Raw genomic sequence first — 15,726 nt, forward strand, 5'->3', positions numbered from 1 at the left:
TCAACCCTAGTTAAGATATCTAGCCAAAGAAAAGCTCCGACACCAATGTCATCTTTAAATACAGTTCCATGTTTCATACTTTAATAACTATATACATCTAGTGTTAGTAAACACAACTCTCCCTGTACAAAAACCTGCTAACTAAAAACTAAGGATAACATTAGTCAGAGGTCGGAGCTCATTAGCAGCTCTGAGTATACATTGAGTAACACGTTTTATGAATAATACCAAAGATTCTTAATATTACGAAACGGATGAACACAAACATTCATAGCGATTAAAGTTATTTCACTGTGGTCAATGCAATTTGTTGGCTTTTACTTTGTGTAATGCGTCATGCCCATTAACACATTTGTACGTTTTCCTACGTTTTGAGCTATATATGTAACTATTTTGCACATATTCTTGCTGACATATAATCATATGCATCTGCAAATTAACAAAAAGGTGATGGAAATATTTCCTAAACAAAATACGTCTTAAGTCAAACAGTGTTAAATGATGTATCCATGATTGTCAAACTATTTATCGTATTCACGAATAAACAAATATTTAACAATTCAAACTGTATATGTTATCCTTTGGGCGACAGCATGTTCGCCAACCTGTTGAAAGCTGTAAACAATTAACATTCACATTTTGCCAGCTTCGATTTTATGGTGAATAATGAAAACTCCCGTTTTCATATATGTATACATACACAAAGACACGCTAACATTTAATTCCAAACATATTTACAAATGCTCGCTGTTGAAACGGTTTAGAAATAAGCGGAGTTGTTTTGGGAATCTTTGGATGTCCTAATGTGGCCATAAAGAGAATACCTTTAATTTTAAAAATCAAAATAATTTCATTTTGAGATTATCATTCTTAATGGTATATATACACACATGTCACAATTTATCGTTCATAATGAAATATACAATCACATCTGAAAGAATGTATCTTATAGGTAAAGACACATTGATGCGGGCTACTTCTCAGGCATAATGATGCCCCATGAGATCAAAATTACATCCAAAGATTACAAAAACATGACAACAAGCTGTTTAAAATACAGAACGATATAGGTTTAATTTACCAAAAAAGTCTATATGCGATGATATAATAAGCCATGTACTTATGATAGCGATTGACCTTTTTCTCCGCTGGCGCGCACAGAGGTCGCATTGCCAACGCAATGGTTATCGGGGCCTCTTGCCCGGCGATCGTTCGCCGTTCTCTGAGATGACATTACGTCATTATCGTGCTTATACGGCGCATCTACGGCACGTCTTATGCGTCTTCGTCTCATTGTAATTAAGTTAAAAGACAAGTACAGGGAATGCAGTTTCTTCAAATATTTATTTTAAGAGTATTGCAAGGTGTGGAATTGATTATAGAATATAATATGACTGAATTATATATTTCCGACTAAATAGATGTTAAAATAACAAAACAAAACATGACGAATGATACATACAACTAAGATATATACTTTATGTATACCGACAATATATTTGACATTATTATGAATGAAAAAAAGAGTATGGAGTAATTTAACAAAATAAGCATATTAGAGTGTGATTCTGAAATGCTTGGGTTTATTTTGAAAAAAACACAACAACACGCTACGGTGTTAAAAGAAATTGTTAGACAAGAACGTATTCGCTTGTGATAGTTCAAGGATACGTGGTACGTTGATAATGAAGTTAAAAAAATCCAACAGTTTAATTAGTATGAAATGGCCATTCGAACACATAATTCATTCGCAGATTTGGAGCATATATAGATACGTTTTTTAACATCTGAAATAAATAACAACGTCTTAAGAACAAGGGCGTCAGGGCTGTTATAATAGGTCGTGTTTAACGTATGACTGTGTAAATGGCGAAAGGCCGAACGAAACTTTACCATAAAAATACTTATTTCAATCATAAACAAACGACAATGATACTAGAAGTCATGGTCTTTATTAAATAAAAAATATTCGAAGTAAATATGATTGCTTTCAAAATATTATCCTAAATAAATAATTATAGTTTGAAACACATAAAATAGTGTTAAATAGCACTTATAAAGGTTATTACGTGAAATGAAGCAATTCGTTTAACACATTGTACATTTAATGTCGTCTGCTGTACTAAGCATGTTCATCAAAATATAATGATGTGGTATCTATAATCGCATTCGGATGAAAAGAAAACATAAAAACCGACAACTAACAAAGGAGCTTCTATAACAGTAGTATCATGTGTTATAAAGCATCAAACCCCAGTCACACAAGGGCCGCATTCCCTAAGCGTTCAAGAAACATCAAGAACGCCGTTAAGGAAATTCCGTTTGTTGTGTATTTAACTTCAGCCAATAGCGAAACCTCTTGCTGGCTGATAAGCCACGCCTCTGTACTACTACATGCTGCATGCTATCACAGTAGTTCAGTTCTCAATGACTGTTCTCAAGTACTAGTAATAAACCGTAAAACTGTTATTATTTCTTGTTGTAAACACAACACCGTTAAGTTGATAACCGGAACTGGCATACTAGGTTGACTATTATTATGTTGTTTTCGCAGTAGCATGGTTATGCCGTCTATATGATAAAATCATGTCTGTATTCCAGTGCACATAATGACTAAATTTAACAATGTTAAATAAATATAGGATATTACACGGATTATTCAGTAGGAGAATCGAAACGTAATATTGATAAAATGACACAAAGACCAACTGACCAAAGAAACAAGTTAGAGATAATCATTTTATCATTTTGATCAATTATTTTTATCTAAACAGCATGCAGCTATTAATAAAAGGAAAGTATTCTCACTTCCTTCATATTTTCCAACTTCAAGCATCGTGGACAAGACATGTGATTCCTGGTCGGCTTGTAAGTGTAAGCTGTGATGTTGGGATACGGCAAAGAAATACAGTCAGATATGCAAGGAACTTCACGGTTGCATGTGCTAACGTCCTTGCATATCTGACTGTATTTTCATATACAGGTAATATTATATAGGTTATATATTTTAGATAATATACAAGCAAACAGTGAGTGAATTGAGTTGAAATTTAAACCCATGCAGATAAGTCAATTATTGGATACATTTTTTGCTTTGAGTCTGACATTGCTGATTATTTTCATAATTTATTATGACTAGACACTCTTATAATGTTAGTATCGTTGGTGTCAAACAAAACTAAACATATCAGTATAGAACAAGTGCCACGTTCCGGGCCTAGCTTATACTATACATAAATACATATAAAAAGTGTCCTCTTGTATTATGATGAACTGATATGAAAATAATAATAGTTATTGCTCGATCAATGCTGATCCAACAAAGTTTTATTTCTTCTTTCTTCACTTTTATATCGTTTTCATTGTCTATTATTATACGTGCTTTCCAGCTTTACTTTATAAAGGAAGGCAATAAACTTTGAAACAGTTTTCATAGACTCCAATGATACCGATTTAACACTGAATTACATATTACTAGAGGATATATAGGCCTGTAAGAAACCCCTAGTGTTGCCGCTTAGACAGGTGTTGAAACAATCATGAAATATATACTAACTTAAAAGCCGTCTTTTAGGGGTTTCTCCTGCAACAACCAGCACAAGAAGACAAGTTGCCGTATTAATAAGTAAACGAATCAGCAGAGTCAATGTGGTTGATCTGGTCGATATTAATGTATGTATTTTTACCGTAGGAGAGTTACCTTTGTATTTTCTATAATGACTACGACTTAGTAAATGCTTTTTTTGCGCATTTAGTATTTATGATTAAACTTTTCAGTCCATGCACAAGCGTTACATTTTTTACAATTCTTTTCTAATTAATTAAATCTAACAATTTGTTTCCAGAAATGGCAGAGTTTTCCGCATTATATTTTTTCAATCATGCATATATAATAATAAATAATCATATATTTTTTTTTATCATGCATTTTAAATTAATTAAAACTAACAAATTGTTTTAAAAATAGCGGTGCTTTCCACTTTATAATATAAAAAATCTGAAAACCAATGTCTAGCTATAAGTTCAGCATACACCCGTTTTCGAACAACACACCGTCTACTTTGCTTAACAAAGATATTATTCTTTGGTCATTTAACCGCTTCATATAAATATCAATATATTTTTAACGCCTTGTCAGTTAGGTCGATGGAATAATAAGCTTTTCGGACGGTTAGACAGTTCGTAAGGTTGTGGCTTACCACTAGCTGATATTTAGTACAATCACTATTATATATGTATATCTAAGAACTGTATTCTCAAATTTATCTTATTGTTATTATGATTAATTAAGTGTGAACTTGTTTTCAAACAGAAACAATGATGACCTCATCAGCAAGAACAGGAGAACAATTAGAACATTTTTTTTAAAGAATTCACAGCCATTGTTACAAACAAGCTACTAAAGCTAGTGTTAAATTTAAGAATATTCTAGAAAATTAAAGATGATAAAAGTTTTCAAATGTATTCAAACAGAAGCAATGATAGCTTCATCTGCCATAACAATTTGAACATTTTAGTTAGGAATTATTAGGTATTGCTACATACAAACTTTTAAAGCTCGTGCCATCTTTTAACGGTTATTTTAGTATATTTCCGAAATCATTCCAATATTAAAAAAAATTCCCAAATGTATGCAATACGTGCAACACCGCTCATGACTGTTTCATAAATTCATTGTGGATTGTGGGCGACGTTATGCTTTCATTTGGTTACAAAAAGTTACTTGCCAGACTTGTTGAAAGAAAACTTAGAGAATAAGCAATATCGAAAGAAAAGCAGTGTTGTCGAATTTTTGAACCATCTTGAATAATGATATTGTCTAACATAGCTTTAACTGTAATCAAGTTAAACCCGAATGTATTTTATACGAATCAATAACACCATTTCTTAACTTGTCTTGAATGTCAAAATTACAATTAGTCGATATGTACTCGTTGGCACACAGAGCAAGGTTGTTATGTTCTTAAATAACGTATGTCCAAGTTCAATTGCAGTGTACAAAACATATAAAAACGCATTTTTGCTTTGTTTGATAAATTTGGACATTGGAAACCCAGCGCCATATGAGTAAGCGTTGTTAAATAAAATAATATATAAAATTAACTATTTTCACGTTTGCCGTTCTTAAATATAAAAGTAAACGGATATATGACGTCACGTATTCCACATTCCGAATTGCTTCATGGGTATCTTTATTTCATTTCAGAGCAAAAAAAACAAAACTCCAGAATTATACAATTTACGAATATATGGCCAAATTTTATACAGAAATACTTTTTTTGTAATTTTGCCTCACAAATTATAATTATGATGGAGTTAGCTTTGAATTCGTACCTTTAATCCCTTTACGATAATTCTACGCGTGGTAACTTATGTTTGGAGCTTAAAACTTCGCGTTCGATGAATTCTTCATCGTTAGACGATCAGCTTTTGTTGTTGAAACAGAATGACATTTAAAAAAGGGATTTCAAACTGTTGAGTCCCAGACAGAGACCTGTTCCACAGGCCATTGAAGTTCTCGTGGAGGAAAGGTAAACCCTCAAGCGTTTGTTTACGGAGCGTCGGAAATCTATTGAGACCCGTCGATTTAGGTTTGAACGTTCATCCAAAACCTTGTTGTGATTCAGGGTAACTGAGTATGTTCAGCTGTTGCGTTCTTCAAAACCAATCATCCGCAAGGTGAACTCAAAAATACCGTTTGAAGTATAAAACACTGTTGACGGTAATGTCAAACAAACTTAATCAAGGAAATCTTCGAAATATACTGTTTAATGACTCTAATTGTGGCCATACGCATTTGTACCTAGCCAGTTATGTAAACAGCCGAGAGAGAGAGAGAGAGAGTACGTTGACTTATCTACGCATTTTTGCAGGGTTTTGTTCAAATTTGAGCCATTTATTTCATGAAGTCTCGAGGATTTATTTAGATGAAATGTACACTAGGATGACACATCTATGCTCTATGATGTGCTTTACACATGTGTATCAATGGAAGTGTATTTTATATATTCATCAATAAATATTGTTTTTCAATGAAAGAGACAATCGCTCATGGCTTGATATGTTTACAGATATGGAAGCCTGAAGCTGCGACTTGACAAAAGACTCTCTGTTTCCCGGTACGCGCACTTCCGAACAGTCTGGTACGTCAATTAAATCGTCAGAAAAGCGAACATGGTTCTGCTTTTAATACCACACAGATGAGTGTAAGAAGACGCCCATATTGGTTTTGATTTCCGCTCGATGAAACATGTGTGTGCCATTTGCTACATGAAGGATCGTGAGCTGCGGGAACATTTGGAGTGTTTCAGTTCCTGTCCACACAAGCAGGACTGATTTGATCATACGTGCGATACGTCTGAGATTTCGAGTGCATTATTGTCTCCTACGTCTTACAAAAGTTTGGTATTTACTTTTCCATGGTCTCTACATGGTCGCCTGACTTCTTGATTGTTCTCAGAAGTCGGTTGTCGTAAATATCATACAGACTCTGCGTTGTCTTACGTAATAATGTTCACACTTGACACGTGTGAAAATCTGATGTGCCAAATGTTGAAGGTGCACGGTTTTCTTTAAAGACTGGTTTGAATATTTCTTGTTAACGTGAAACATTATCGGACTATGACGATTATGGAAATGTGTTTGGTTAAAATATGTATCCTCTATCTTGAGACGCTAATTAGGCAATTTTATTGTTTTGTAAATTTTATGAGCTTAGATCTTAAAATCTGTCTTGTAAATATAGTAACATTATGTTGCAATCGAACTTGGGAATCAATTTTAATTGCACAAATAACATTATGATGTTTGTGTTCTAAATGATGAGCTGACCTTAACCAGTTGGTTTGCAATAGAATAACGAGTTACGCTTACATGCGTGTGTCTGATGGTAAGAATTACCGTTTCGGTGTTCCATGAAAAGCTGTTGGGGTAAAGTCGCCTAAAAACAGTTTTAAATTCGTGAGCAAATAAAGCGACCTGTCTGGAATATGGATATAATATTGCAAATGAAGTGTATGACGCGCATACAATAGTTTGTTTAAACATTTTTATTGAGAAAAACACACCACATGTCGACACAAATGCATATACTTAAACTTGGATTGGAATCATATGATTGTATTATTCTCTAGCAATATTTTAATATTTCTTTCAGTAACCCAATGCAATTATTCATTTAAGCAATATAAGCATTGGGTAAAATTGTAGTCTAAATCCACTTTCTGTCTTTTCTTAATAACTCTGACAGACGAATGCAAAAGCATTTAACTTTAACTAAAGCTGGTGAAGAAGACACCAAACGAGCTCAATAGCGTTCCGTTTTATGCCAGTACTGTCAGCGAATCTAATAGCGTCTGACAAAATCGAATCGGACGTAGAAATATGTTCAATATATGATAACAAACCTTTGTATAACTAAACAAAATCTGGAGATTACTACAGTCACATACAGCGACATGGAACAGACATATTTCCGAAATAAACTTGTGCAATTGTGTAAAAAAGGCAAACAAGGAAATCCCGACATTATCTCGATTAAAGTTTTCTGGCCTCATTTTTACAGCTCAGTCACGATTAACAATTTAATACACTACACGTATTGTAGACCAGAACTAAACGATAAAACCCCCTAAGTTTACACTTTCAACCGTTCATTTGTGGTATCCAACTTCGCAGTTCAGTTTTTCAAATGCAGCCTTCAATACTGTTATGGTTCAAACACGTTTACATAATTAACGAAGATTCACATTGGTCAATGCCAATTAAAGTGTATAATGTCGATTGTCCTATAGTATCAATATATACCTTTTGTAAATAAATACAACTAGTCCACACTTATGCGTGCTATTATATAACCACTAGCATCTGAAAACCAGAACAAGACAAAGACTTTTATTACATATTTGTTTACACCCTTATTTTGTGGAAACGTTAATGGATACAATATTTTAATTTAACACTGCATCGTAAGTCTACAAATATTTCGTATAAACAACGGCAATAATAAGTATCATTAAATATGTACTAGTTGATTACCGTTGTAAGTTGTTAAATCCTCACGAGACCGAGAAGTCGTGGGTTGTGGTGTGGACCTGACATACAACATTATTATACAGTTTCATTCATTGTATGGTGGAGGTAATTTGTGAAAATTTAAAATTGCTTTTACGGAATTACACTGACGACAATATCTAATGGATTCATGAACTGAAATACTTTGCAACAGAGATATATAAGTCGCAAGGCTAAAAGAGGTTTTAATTTAGCTCACCAGTTTTCTAACAAAAGTAAATTAGTATATATAATACATCAATATTACCTTGATTACTTAAAACGCCTTTTATCAGAACATTATAGAATTAAACAAATCATCACAATAAGTAATATCATTTACTCTAAATATGTATTTGCACTTCATCAACGTAATACTCAGAATAACGCTTAGTATTTGTCCTCAGTATTTTACGTCGTAGTGATATAATCTCAATATAGTCTCAATAATTAGAACTAAGCATATGCATGCATTTCTTCTATACAATAAGTAGGATAACGATCGGCTTTTTTCCTATTATTTGTTTCGCCGTAGTGTATTTCATACTGACAGAGACCATCACGGTCATTAGACTTAAGTATATGCATTTTGTTAACACCATACCTAGGATAGCGGTTGTCCTTTTTCCTGTTCATTTTGCGTCTTAGTGTTACTATGGTTACATAGGAAATCACGACAATCATTAAGAACGCAGTTCCTCCAAATACAGATCCCATGATTATTGCCCGATCTGAAATATGTAATCAAGGTATCTGATATACAATTATGGGAATATTGTTTTCTGGTAAGCATATCATTTGAAAGGGCTTAATTGTAAAAACATAATATGTAAATTGTTTACTGTTACAATTATTCCAAGCTGTTTTGGCCTTCAAAGATGATTAATACAATTCGTTTTACATTCAAATGCAATTGAACTAAAGAACATAAACAAGAAATACAAAAACATACATCTGTGTATTAAGACATGTTTTTCATATTAGTAATTAGCAACCAATATATTATCAAGTGATACCAAAATTATGTAACATCACCAGGCATTCTAAGTTAAGCACTATTGCAAAAACATAAGTTTGATATGACAAATCATACTTTAACTGTAATAAGCTATATTCAAACAGTTAAAATTAACTATGCATTTTAAACATTTAATGAAAACAACAATGATGTGATTATGCAAGTTTCTAACTTACACAATGGTTTTATGTTATACTTTTAGTGTTGATAATGTTTCCCATTGGTTGAAAACAAAGTTTTTTGAAACCCAATGTCCTCAAGTTTATACCAATGTCCAACATTGTAATGCAATAAAAGAAGGAAACAATTACACACTCAGATACAATGGTAAATAAGTCTAAGAGATGCTTGTCTCAGACATCAGAAAAGCATCGTGGAGTCCATTTAACCTGTGTCTTGGGTCATAGACTGAAATAGCAACTTTTCGATGCGAACTTAGCAACGTTTATGATGATTTCATAACCAATGGCTGCCACATAAATTGCCACTAACTACTTCACTGTGTAATGATGCGTCACTTTTTCAACCGTTTGAAATACCTTTTAAAGCTCTAAAAATTTAAGTATTACCATTTCGATTATCCTCGCTGAAATGTATAAAGAAAAACATCAAAATAAAAGCACAACAAACTGCAATTATCAAGGCTTTAAAAATGTTCGTGTTGTGATAAACGTATCAGTTTTGAAATCAAAATGGGTTTTTTCATTCTCTCTTTAACAGTTTTTACCAGCATTTGACGCGATCCTCCTCAACGCAACATTTGTAGCCCATGTCACAATTCCCGAACATATTTTGGTAAAACTGGCATTTATCGTCTGTATAGACCGATGACTCTGAAAATATATGGAATTGTAGTTATAAGCTAATAACAGAAAAGTTATTCATGCCTTATAAGACAATAGGTAGGCTATATCAACTCGTTTATTTGTGTTTTCTGTGCATAAAAAAACAAATATAACAATAATAGTATAAATTCCAAGTCTGACCAAACAAACGTTACGCATTTAAACAATTATAGGGATTGGGTCGCGCGTTTTGCCAACAACAGAACAGGTTCGTTCAAAAACGTAAATTTAAATACCAAGCAAAGCGTGAAGCTTTATCTGTAAAAAATATTTTTCTTCAAGCGACAGAACAATTTAATATTTGGTATCAGTATGCTCAAATCATTTTCTATAACAAAAACCAGCTTAAATACTTAATTAAACAACCTAACTCATTGCTTTAAAACCCCTTACTTAAAAGTGCGTGTTATACAAATAAAACATTCACACGGAACATTTAATATGCGTCCTTGGACGCTAATCGGAATTTTGAACTTTTTATTGAACTACCATAGTGAAACCAAGCCTTAAATTTAATTTAAATAAGAGTCACAATTCTCAGCGGTTTTCTGAAGATCATGTTCATTTATCTATTTAAATACACATTTATAAACGCACTGTAAAATTGGCAAAATAAATCAAAATTTGACATTAGGGCGTACTACCTGCAGATACATGCACCATATCGCCATCAAATTCTAAAGTATCTCCCCGTGCCAGTTGCAAAAATGCATTTGCAGCTTCACTTTGTAATTTATCCTCTTCTTCAAATGTTGCGTTCATGCAAACGGTATAATTCACATAAAGACGTCCTCTTTTCCTGAAAGATATTACCAGAGATATGGCAGTTCACTATATATATATTGGCTTACTAAGTGATATCTTCACATATTATCGTGAACAGGTGGATTTATTAAAAAAAATGATTTTTACTCTCCAATCAAATATTTATGCGAAAAGCTACAGAAACAAGCTCAGTAGCAAAAAGTTTAAACATAAGCCCGGTTTAAAAATAACCCAACCTTATTACCTAACCCAATAAATAATTTAACTTGATGTACGATGTATAAATATATGGAAACAGTTTTATTAAAGCCTACACAATTATGGTTACCAACCTGATATCACAAATCTTTATTTCGACAGGAAAGTTGGTATATCTCTTCATGTATGAAAGAAGCTGAAAATAATATATATTGCTGTCACATGTAGCATGCCCTTCGCCATTTGGCAATATATTTACAGTGATAGGTTTATGTATTATTTCGTAGATTTTTCACATTTTCAATATATCAGAGAAAATTAAACACTGGTATTAAAACGAGGCATTGCGTTTAAAAAAACCTATTACTACCAATCGCCAAACAATGTTTAATCTTAATCACCAATCATTAAACTCACAGAATCTGTTAGTTTTCTTGCAGTTTGTCTGTATGTAGAACCGATATCCAGATTAACAGTCTCGTCAAAAGTAATATTGAGCAATGATGTTAATGTGACAGCAACCGTGCAATCTGAAAAGGAAAATGCGCATGTATGATGGATAAGTTCTTGGAAAGTACAAAATATATGGTAAGTATAAAAACAGGCTCGGTTTGATTGAAACTGTTTCATTGGCATAAATGGTAAGTGCTATTTTGTCAACGCTCTCTTGCACACAGTTGAGTAGTAGTGCTCGAATTTCTAAAGCAATATATACATAAAGCATTTGTTGAGGAGTATATTATGAACACACGAACCGCGAGTTAACACTATATCTTTAGTAGGAAAAGTGTGTTTAAATGTTTAAATGTAATTAAAAATAATTTCTAGTTAAAGGAAATCATTATTAAACGTACCTGTGACATTTTGATTACAATCTACATCAAAGCTAGTATCTGAAAAAATATTAAGCTGAAATTTAGAATGTATTTAAAAACGATCTGCTGTGGTATTAAACATTCTCATTTATATATGTACATTCTTCTTTAGTCATTATAAGGACAAACGTATTATCATGTGCATACGGTACTACAGTTAATCATATAATACACGTGTATCTGCATCTATGATAGTACAATGTTGAATAACCTTTGACGCAATTGTTGAATAAGTCTAACTTATAGCCTCGTTTGCAGCCGCATGAGAAGTTACCCTCTGTATTGTGGCAACCTTTCAGTTGATCGTCTCCACATATTGTTTGAACTTTACATTCGTTGACATCAACGTTGCATGAAATTCCACCCCAGAACTTGTTACAAAAGCAAGTTCCATCCTTTTCGTCACATGACTGATTGCTATCAGCACTGTTTGTTGTGTTGCATTCACATATATTTGCACAATCGAGGCCGTATGTATTATTGATGCACCCTGCACATAATTGTATAAGAGTATTCGTAAAGACAAATGAAATTTATCGACTTTTTATAGCTATAAAACTTATTCAAGTTCCATATATATATATATATATATATATATATATATCTATCTATATATATCTATATATATATATATATATATATATATATAGATATATATATATATATAGATATATATATATTTAGAAATAAATGTGAAAAGTTTCAGAGTGAAATCAGTGTACAAAAATATGATAAACAAGTTAAATAGATTTGCGCAAATAGTTTAGTAAGTTCAGAGTAAGTGGAGAAATATTTTGCTGAATAATTCGACAGAGGATTACGTCATTAGCAAGTTAAATATTACATAAACATCCGTTAATCTAAACCAGATATCATGCATTACACAGTGTTTACATTGAAGGAATACATATTAATACAGGTAAAAAGTTATTATATGAGCTAATAAAACAATGAAAGAGTATAAGCATGAACATATAACCTGAAAAAGTAATATATGCTTACGGTCGCATGTTGCCGACTCAGTTTTACGATGAAATCCCTATAATATGGATAAAATGGCCGTTTACACCGATATCAGAAATGTTCTAGTATACAGGTTTTAAAGCATGCATCTAGAAAAGTACATTTTCTTTCCATATTGTGTTACAAAGAATTAAATAGAACAAAATCAGCAGTTGTTATGCTAAATGCAATGGCCATGGTTAAAATTAATGGTAACTTGTAGTCTATGTCTTATATAAGGAAACATGAAGAATCAATTTGTCAACTATTTATGTACAGCTATTAATTTTAATCCATTATATAATAAAATTCATGGTACCATTTTGCAATTACATTGCCCATCAATATGATCACACGAAAACTGCTTCTCGTCTTCAAAGCATTCACAACGTCGACGGCATGCCTCACCGAAATAATTTCGATCACATTCTAATTCGAATTAACACCCATATATTTTAAAATTCATTTTTAAACATTTAAAAAAATCATTTAGTCTGTTTATAATGAATATAATTATAATTTTCATTATAAATACCTTTTGTTAGAATGCATTTATCAGGAAATTATAAAGCATGCGTAGTCTAGTTTTATTGTTTTGTTACGCAATGATCGTTCTTTAAGAGATTACTGGGCCTTTCATTCATATATGGGTGACTAGCGGGCTTGTCCCTTGAGTTTGTTGAATTGAAAGGACGAAGAAATACACAATAAATGGTACCAGAAATAAAGTCTGCTTAAACGGAAACTCAAGTACAAAGGTGTTGAACATAAACATAAAATTGTACTTACTTGCGCATAGTCCGCCACCGGTTTTCTGGTACCCCGTGTGACAATCGCATAAAAAACCTCCATCTTTATTTCTACATGAAGAATTTTCTGAACATGTGTGCGTACCGAGATTACATTCGTCAACGTCTTTCGAACAATCGTCACCGGTCCATCCTTGTTTGCACGTACAAGTTCCAGCAGCGTTCTCACAAGTGAATGTGTTTTCGGCTTTACAGTTGCAAGTTGAATTGCAGTTTACACCAAAAGTGCCTTTTTCACACGCTTTTGGATAACATAATAACATTATTATTTAGTTCAAAGTATGCTCAATCATTGTATTTGAATTAATAATAAATCGTGTTAAGGTGTTATGAATCACTGTTCATTATGTTTTCTCGAGAACGTGAGTAAGCATGGTGCTGGTGAGGCGAACTCTTTTATATTAAACTTTATGAATGTCGACAAGATCTTAAAATACGTTAGTTTTTACAAAATATTTTTTTTAACAACAAACATGAACAAATAACAAAAAACAACATAATAATATTAATAATTTATTCATACACAGACAATTGTAATAACTTATCGTTAATAATTGATATAATTGAAATACTTGTACCATAACCAAAATAATGTCATTACAATTACATACCTTCACATGATCTCCCATCGTTTGAAAGGTGGAATCCATCTTCACACAGACATTCATATCCTCCTGGGTTATCTTGGCATGTGTGAGCACAGTAACCATTTTCGTCATTGCATTCGTTCACATCTGTAAATAATAATGGTTATTTAAATGTAGCAATGTGTTTTTAACATGCTTCCAACAAAGGATATCCGGTATTATTTTGTTTTAATATGTATCCCATTAAGCTGAAAACATATTCAGAAAAAAGACATATTTAAAGAATTTTGTGAATTTCATTTTCATAACAAACCCGCGTTAATTACATTAAAATATTGCCAACTTTTCAAAGATACATACATTACGACATGTTTCAGCCTATATAAGTCAAATATGGCAGACCTACAGCTTGTTAAGGCTTACACTAGTATTTATATTACCATGACTACTATAAATATTGACATGCATATTTTACTTCGAAAATGTATTCATACTTATGCAGGCATTAGTTGCTATCTGTACATATCCTCTCTTACAAATACATTTAGTTATGTCGGCATTTCGTGTACAGATTGAATTTTCCGGACAGTTTTTAGCTTCAGCAGAATCACATTCTATCTCGGCTGAAATAAAATAGGGATATGATTGTTAATGGTCCTCAAATTGTATTTCCAACAAAAAAAATCTAAAATAATATAGTTTGAATCAAGTCTAACATATAATTTAAAAATTGCAAACACGAACATACTCACATGTATCATGTTAACCAAACAGTACCTGCTAAATATTATTTACCTAGACAAGAATGCCGGTCAGTTAGATCAAGCACTAGCCCTTCTTTACACGTGCATATATATCCTCCCTGAGTGTTTTGGCAATTTTGGTCACATTGGTGAAATCCTGATTGGCATTCATCGACATCTGAAGAGAATACAATTTACAAAATCATCTACGAGCATAAAATATTAACACTAACATAAATGTCTAGCCTAATCATTATAATGATTACTGTGTATTCTAGTTCATATGAATGTTCTCTGAAAATAAAATGTGATGAAATCAATCGTTGGTTGAGACAAAACACAAACAGAAATGACGCACTACAGTAAAAAGTTTGGCAAAATACCGTTTTGGGCAAACCTATTGACAATAAATACTGGTTCGTAGGATATGCTGAAATATTTTTCAGCAGCATAACACATATTCAAGGTGTAAACATAAGAATAACAGTTGGCAGAAATTCCATTGAAACACAAACATGGAAATTATCAAATTAACCCTCCTTACTTAAATGATGTTTTAAAAGCTATATTTACATTTTCTCCTATGTGAACGTACCTGAACACCCTCCAGTTGTAACATTTGACATATATCCTTTGTAACAAGTGCATTCGTATTCACCGCCGGTATTGTGACATGCTTGTTCGCACGTATTCAGTGAAGCGTCCAGACATTCATTGATATCTGCCAAACATAACATAAAACATGTTACGAATAAAGATGCGTTTCCCGCTCTTTAGTATCATTTCAATTTGTACGGGCCAAGTGTCTTAAATTTAAAAATGCTGAAGTGTT

At 32.5% G+C, this 15,726-nt stretch overlaps 1 protein-coding gene across 6 annotated transcripts in view; it reads right to left on the reverse strand.

The window, feature by feature from the left end:
- Positions 1 to 7,056: 7,056 nt before the first annotated feature.
- LOC128236745 (uncharacterized) overlaps positions 7,057 to 15,726 on the reverse strand; it is a 34,206-nt gene continuing 25,536 nt past the window's right edge. For all 6 annotated transcript variants that reach the window (XM_052951834.1, XM_052951831.1, XM_052951836.1 and 3 more), the window contains 17 exons: positions 15,490 to 15,615; positions 14,947 to 15,072; positions 14,646 to 14,774; positions 14,176 to 14,298; positions 13,545 to 13,805; positions 13,075 to 13,184; positions 12,756 to 12,792; positions 11,965 to 12,243; positions 11,733 to 11,771; positions 11,296 to 11,408; positions 11,013 to 11,074; positions 10,560 to 10,714; positions 9,798 to 9,903; positions 9,640 to 9,656; positions 8,657 to 8,783; positions 8,038 to 8,093; positions 7,057 to 7,866 (listed from right to left, as the gene is read on the reverse strand). In XM_052951834.1, the coding sequence (XP_052807794.1) occupies positions 7,826 to 7,866; positions 8,038 to 8,093; positions 8,657 to 8,783; positions 9,640 to 9,656; positions 9,798 to 9,903; positions 10,560 to 10,714; positions 11,013 to 11,074; positions 11,296 to 11,408; positions 11,733 to 11,771; positions 11,965 to 12,243; positions 12,756 to 12,792; positions 13,075 to 13,184; positions 13,545 to 13,805; positions 14,176 to 14,298; positions 14,646 to 14,774; positions 14,947 to 15,072; positions 15,490 to 15,615 (1,907 nt within the window). In that variant the 3' untranslated portion in view covers positions 7,057 to 7,825. The remainder of the gene's footprint in view (positions 7,867 to 8,037; positions 8,094 to 8,656; positions 8,784 to 9,639; positions 9,657 to 9,797; positions 9,904 to 10,559; positions 10,715 to 11,012; positions 11,075 to 11,295; positions 11,409 to 11,732; positions 11,772 to 11,964; positions 12,244 to 12,755; positions 12,793 to 13,074; positions 13,185 to 13,544; positions 13,806 to 14,175; positions 14,299 to 14,645; positions 14,775 to 14,946; positions 15,073 to 15,489; positions 15,616 to 15,726) is intronic.

Source organism: Mya arenaria, chromosome 6 (genome assembly GCF_026914265.1).
Source record: "Mya arenaria isolate MELC-2E11 chromosome 6, ASM2691426v1".
Classification (NCBI taxonomy): Eukaryota; Metazoa; Mollusca; class Bivalvia; order Myida; family Myidae; genus Mya; species Mya arenaria.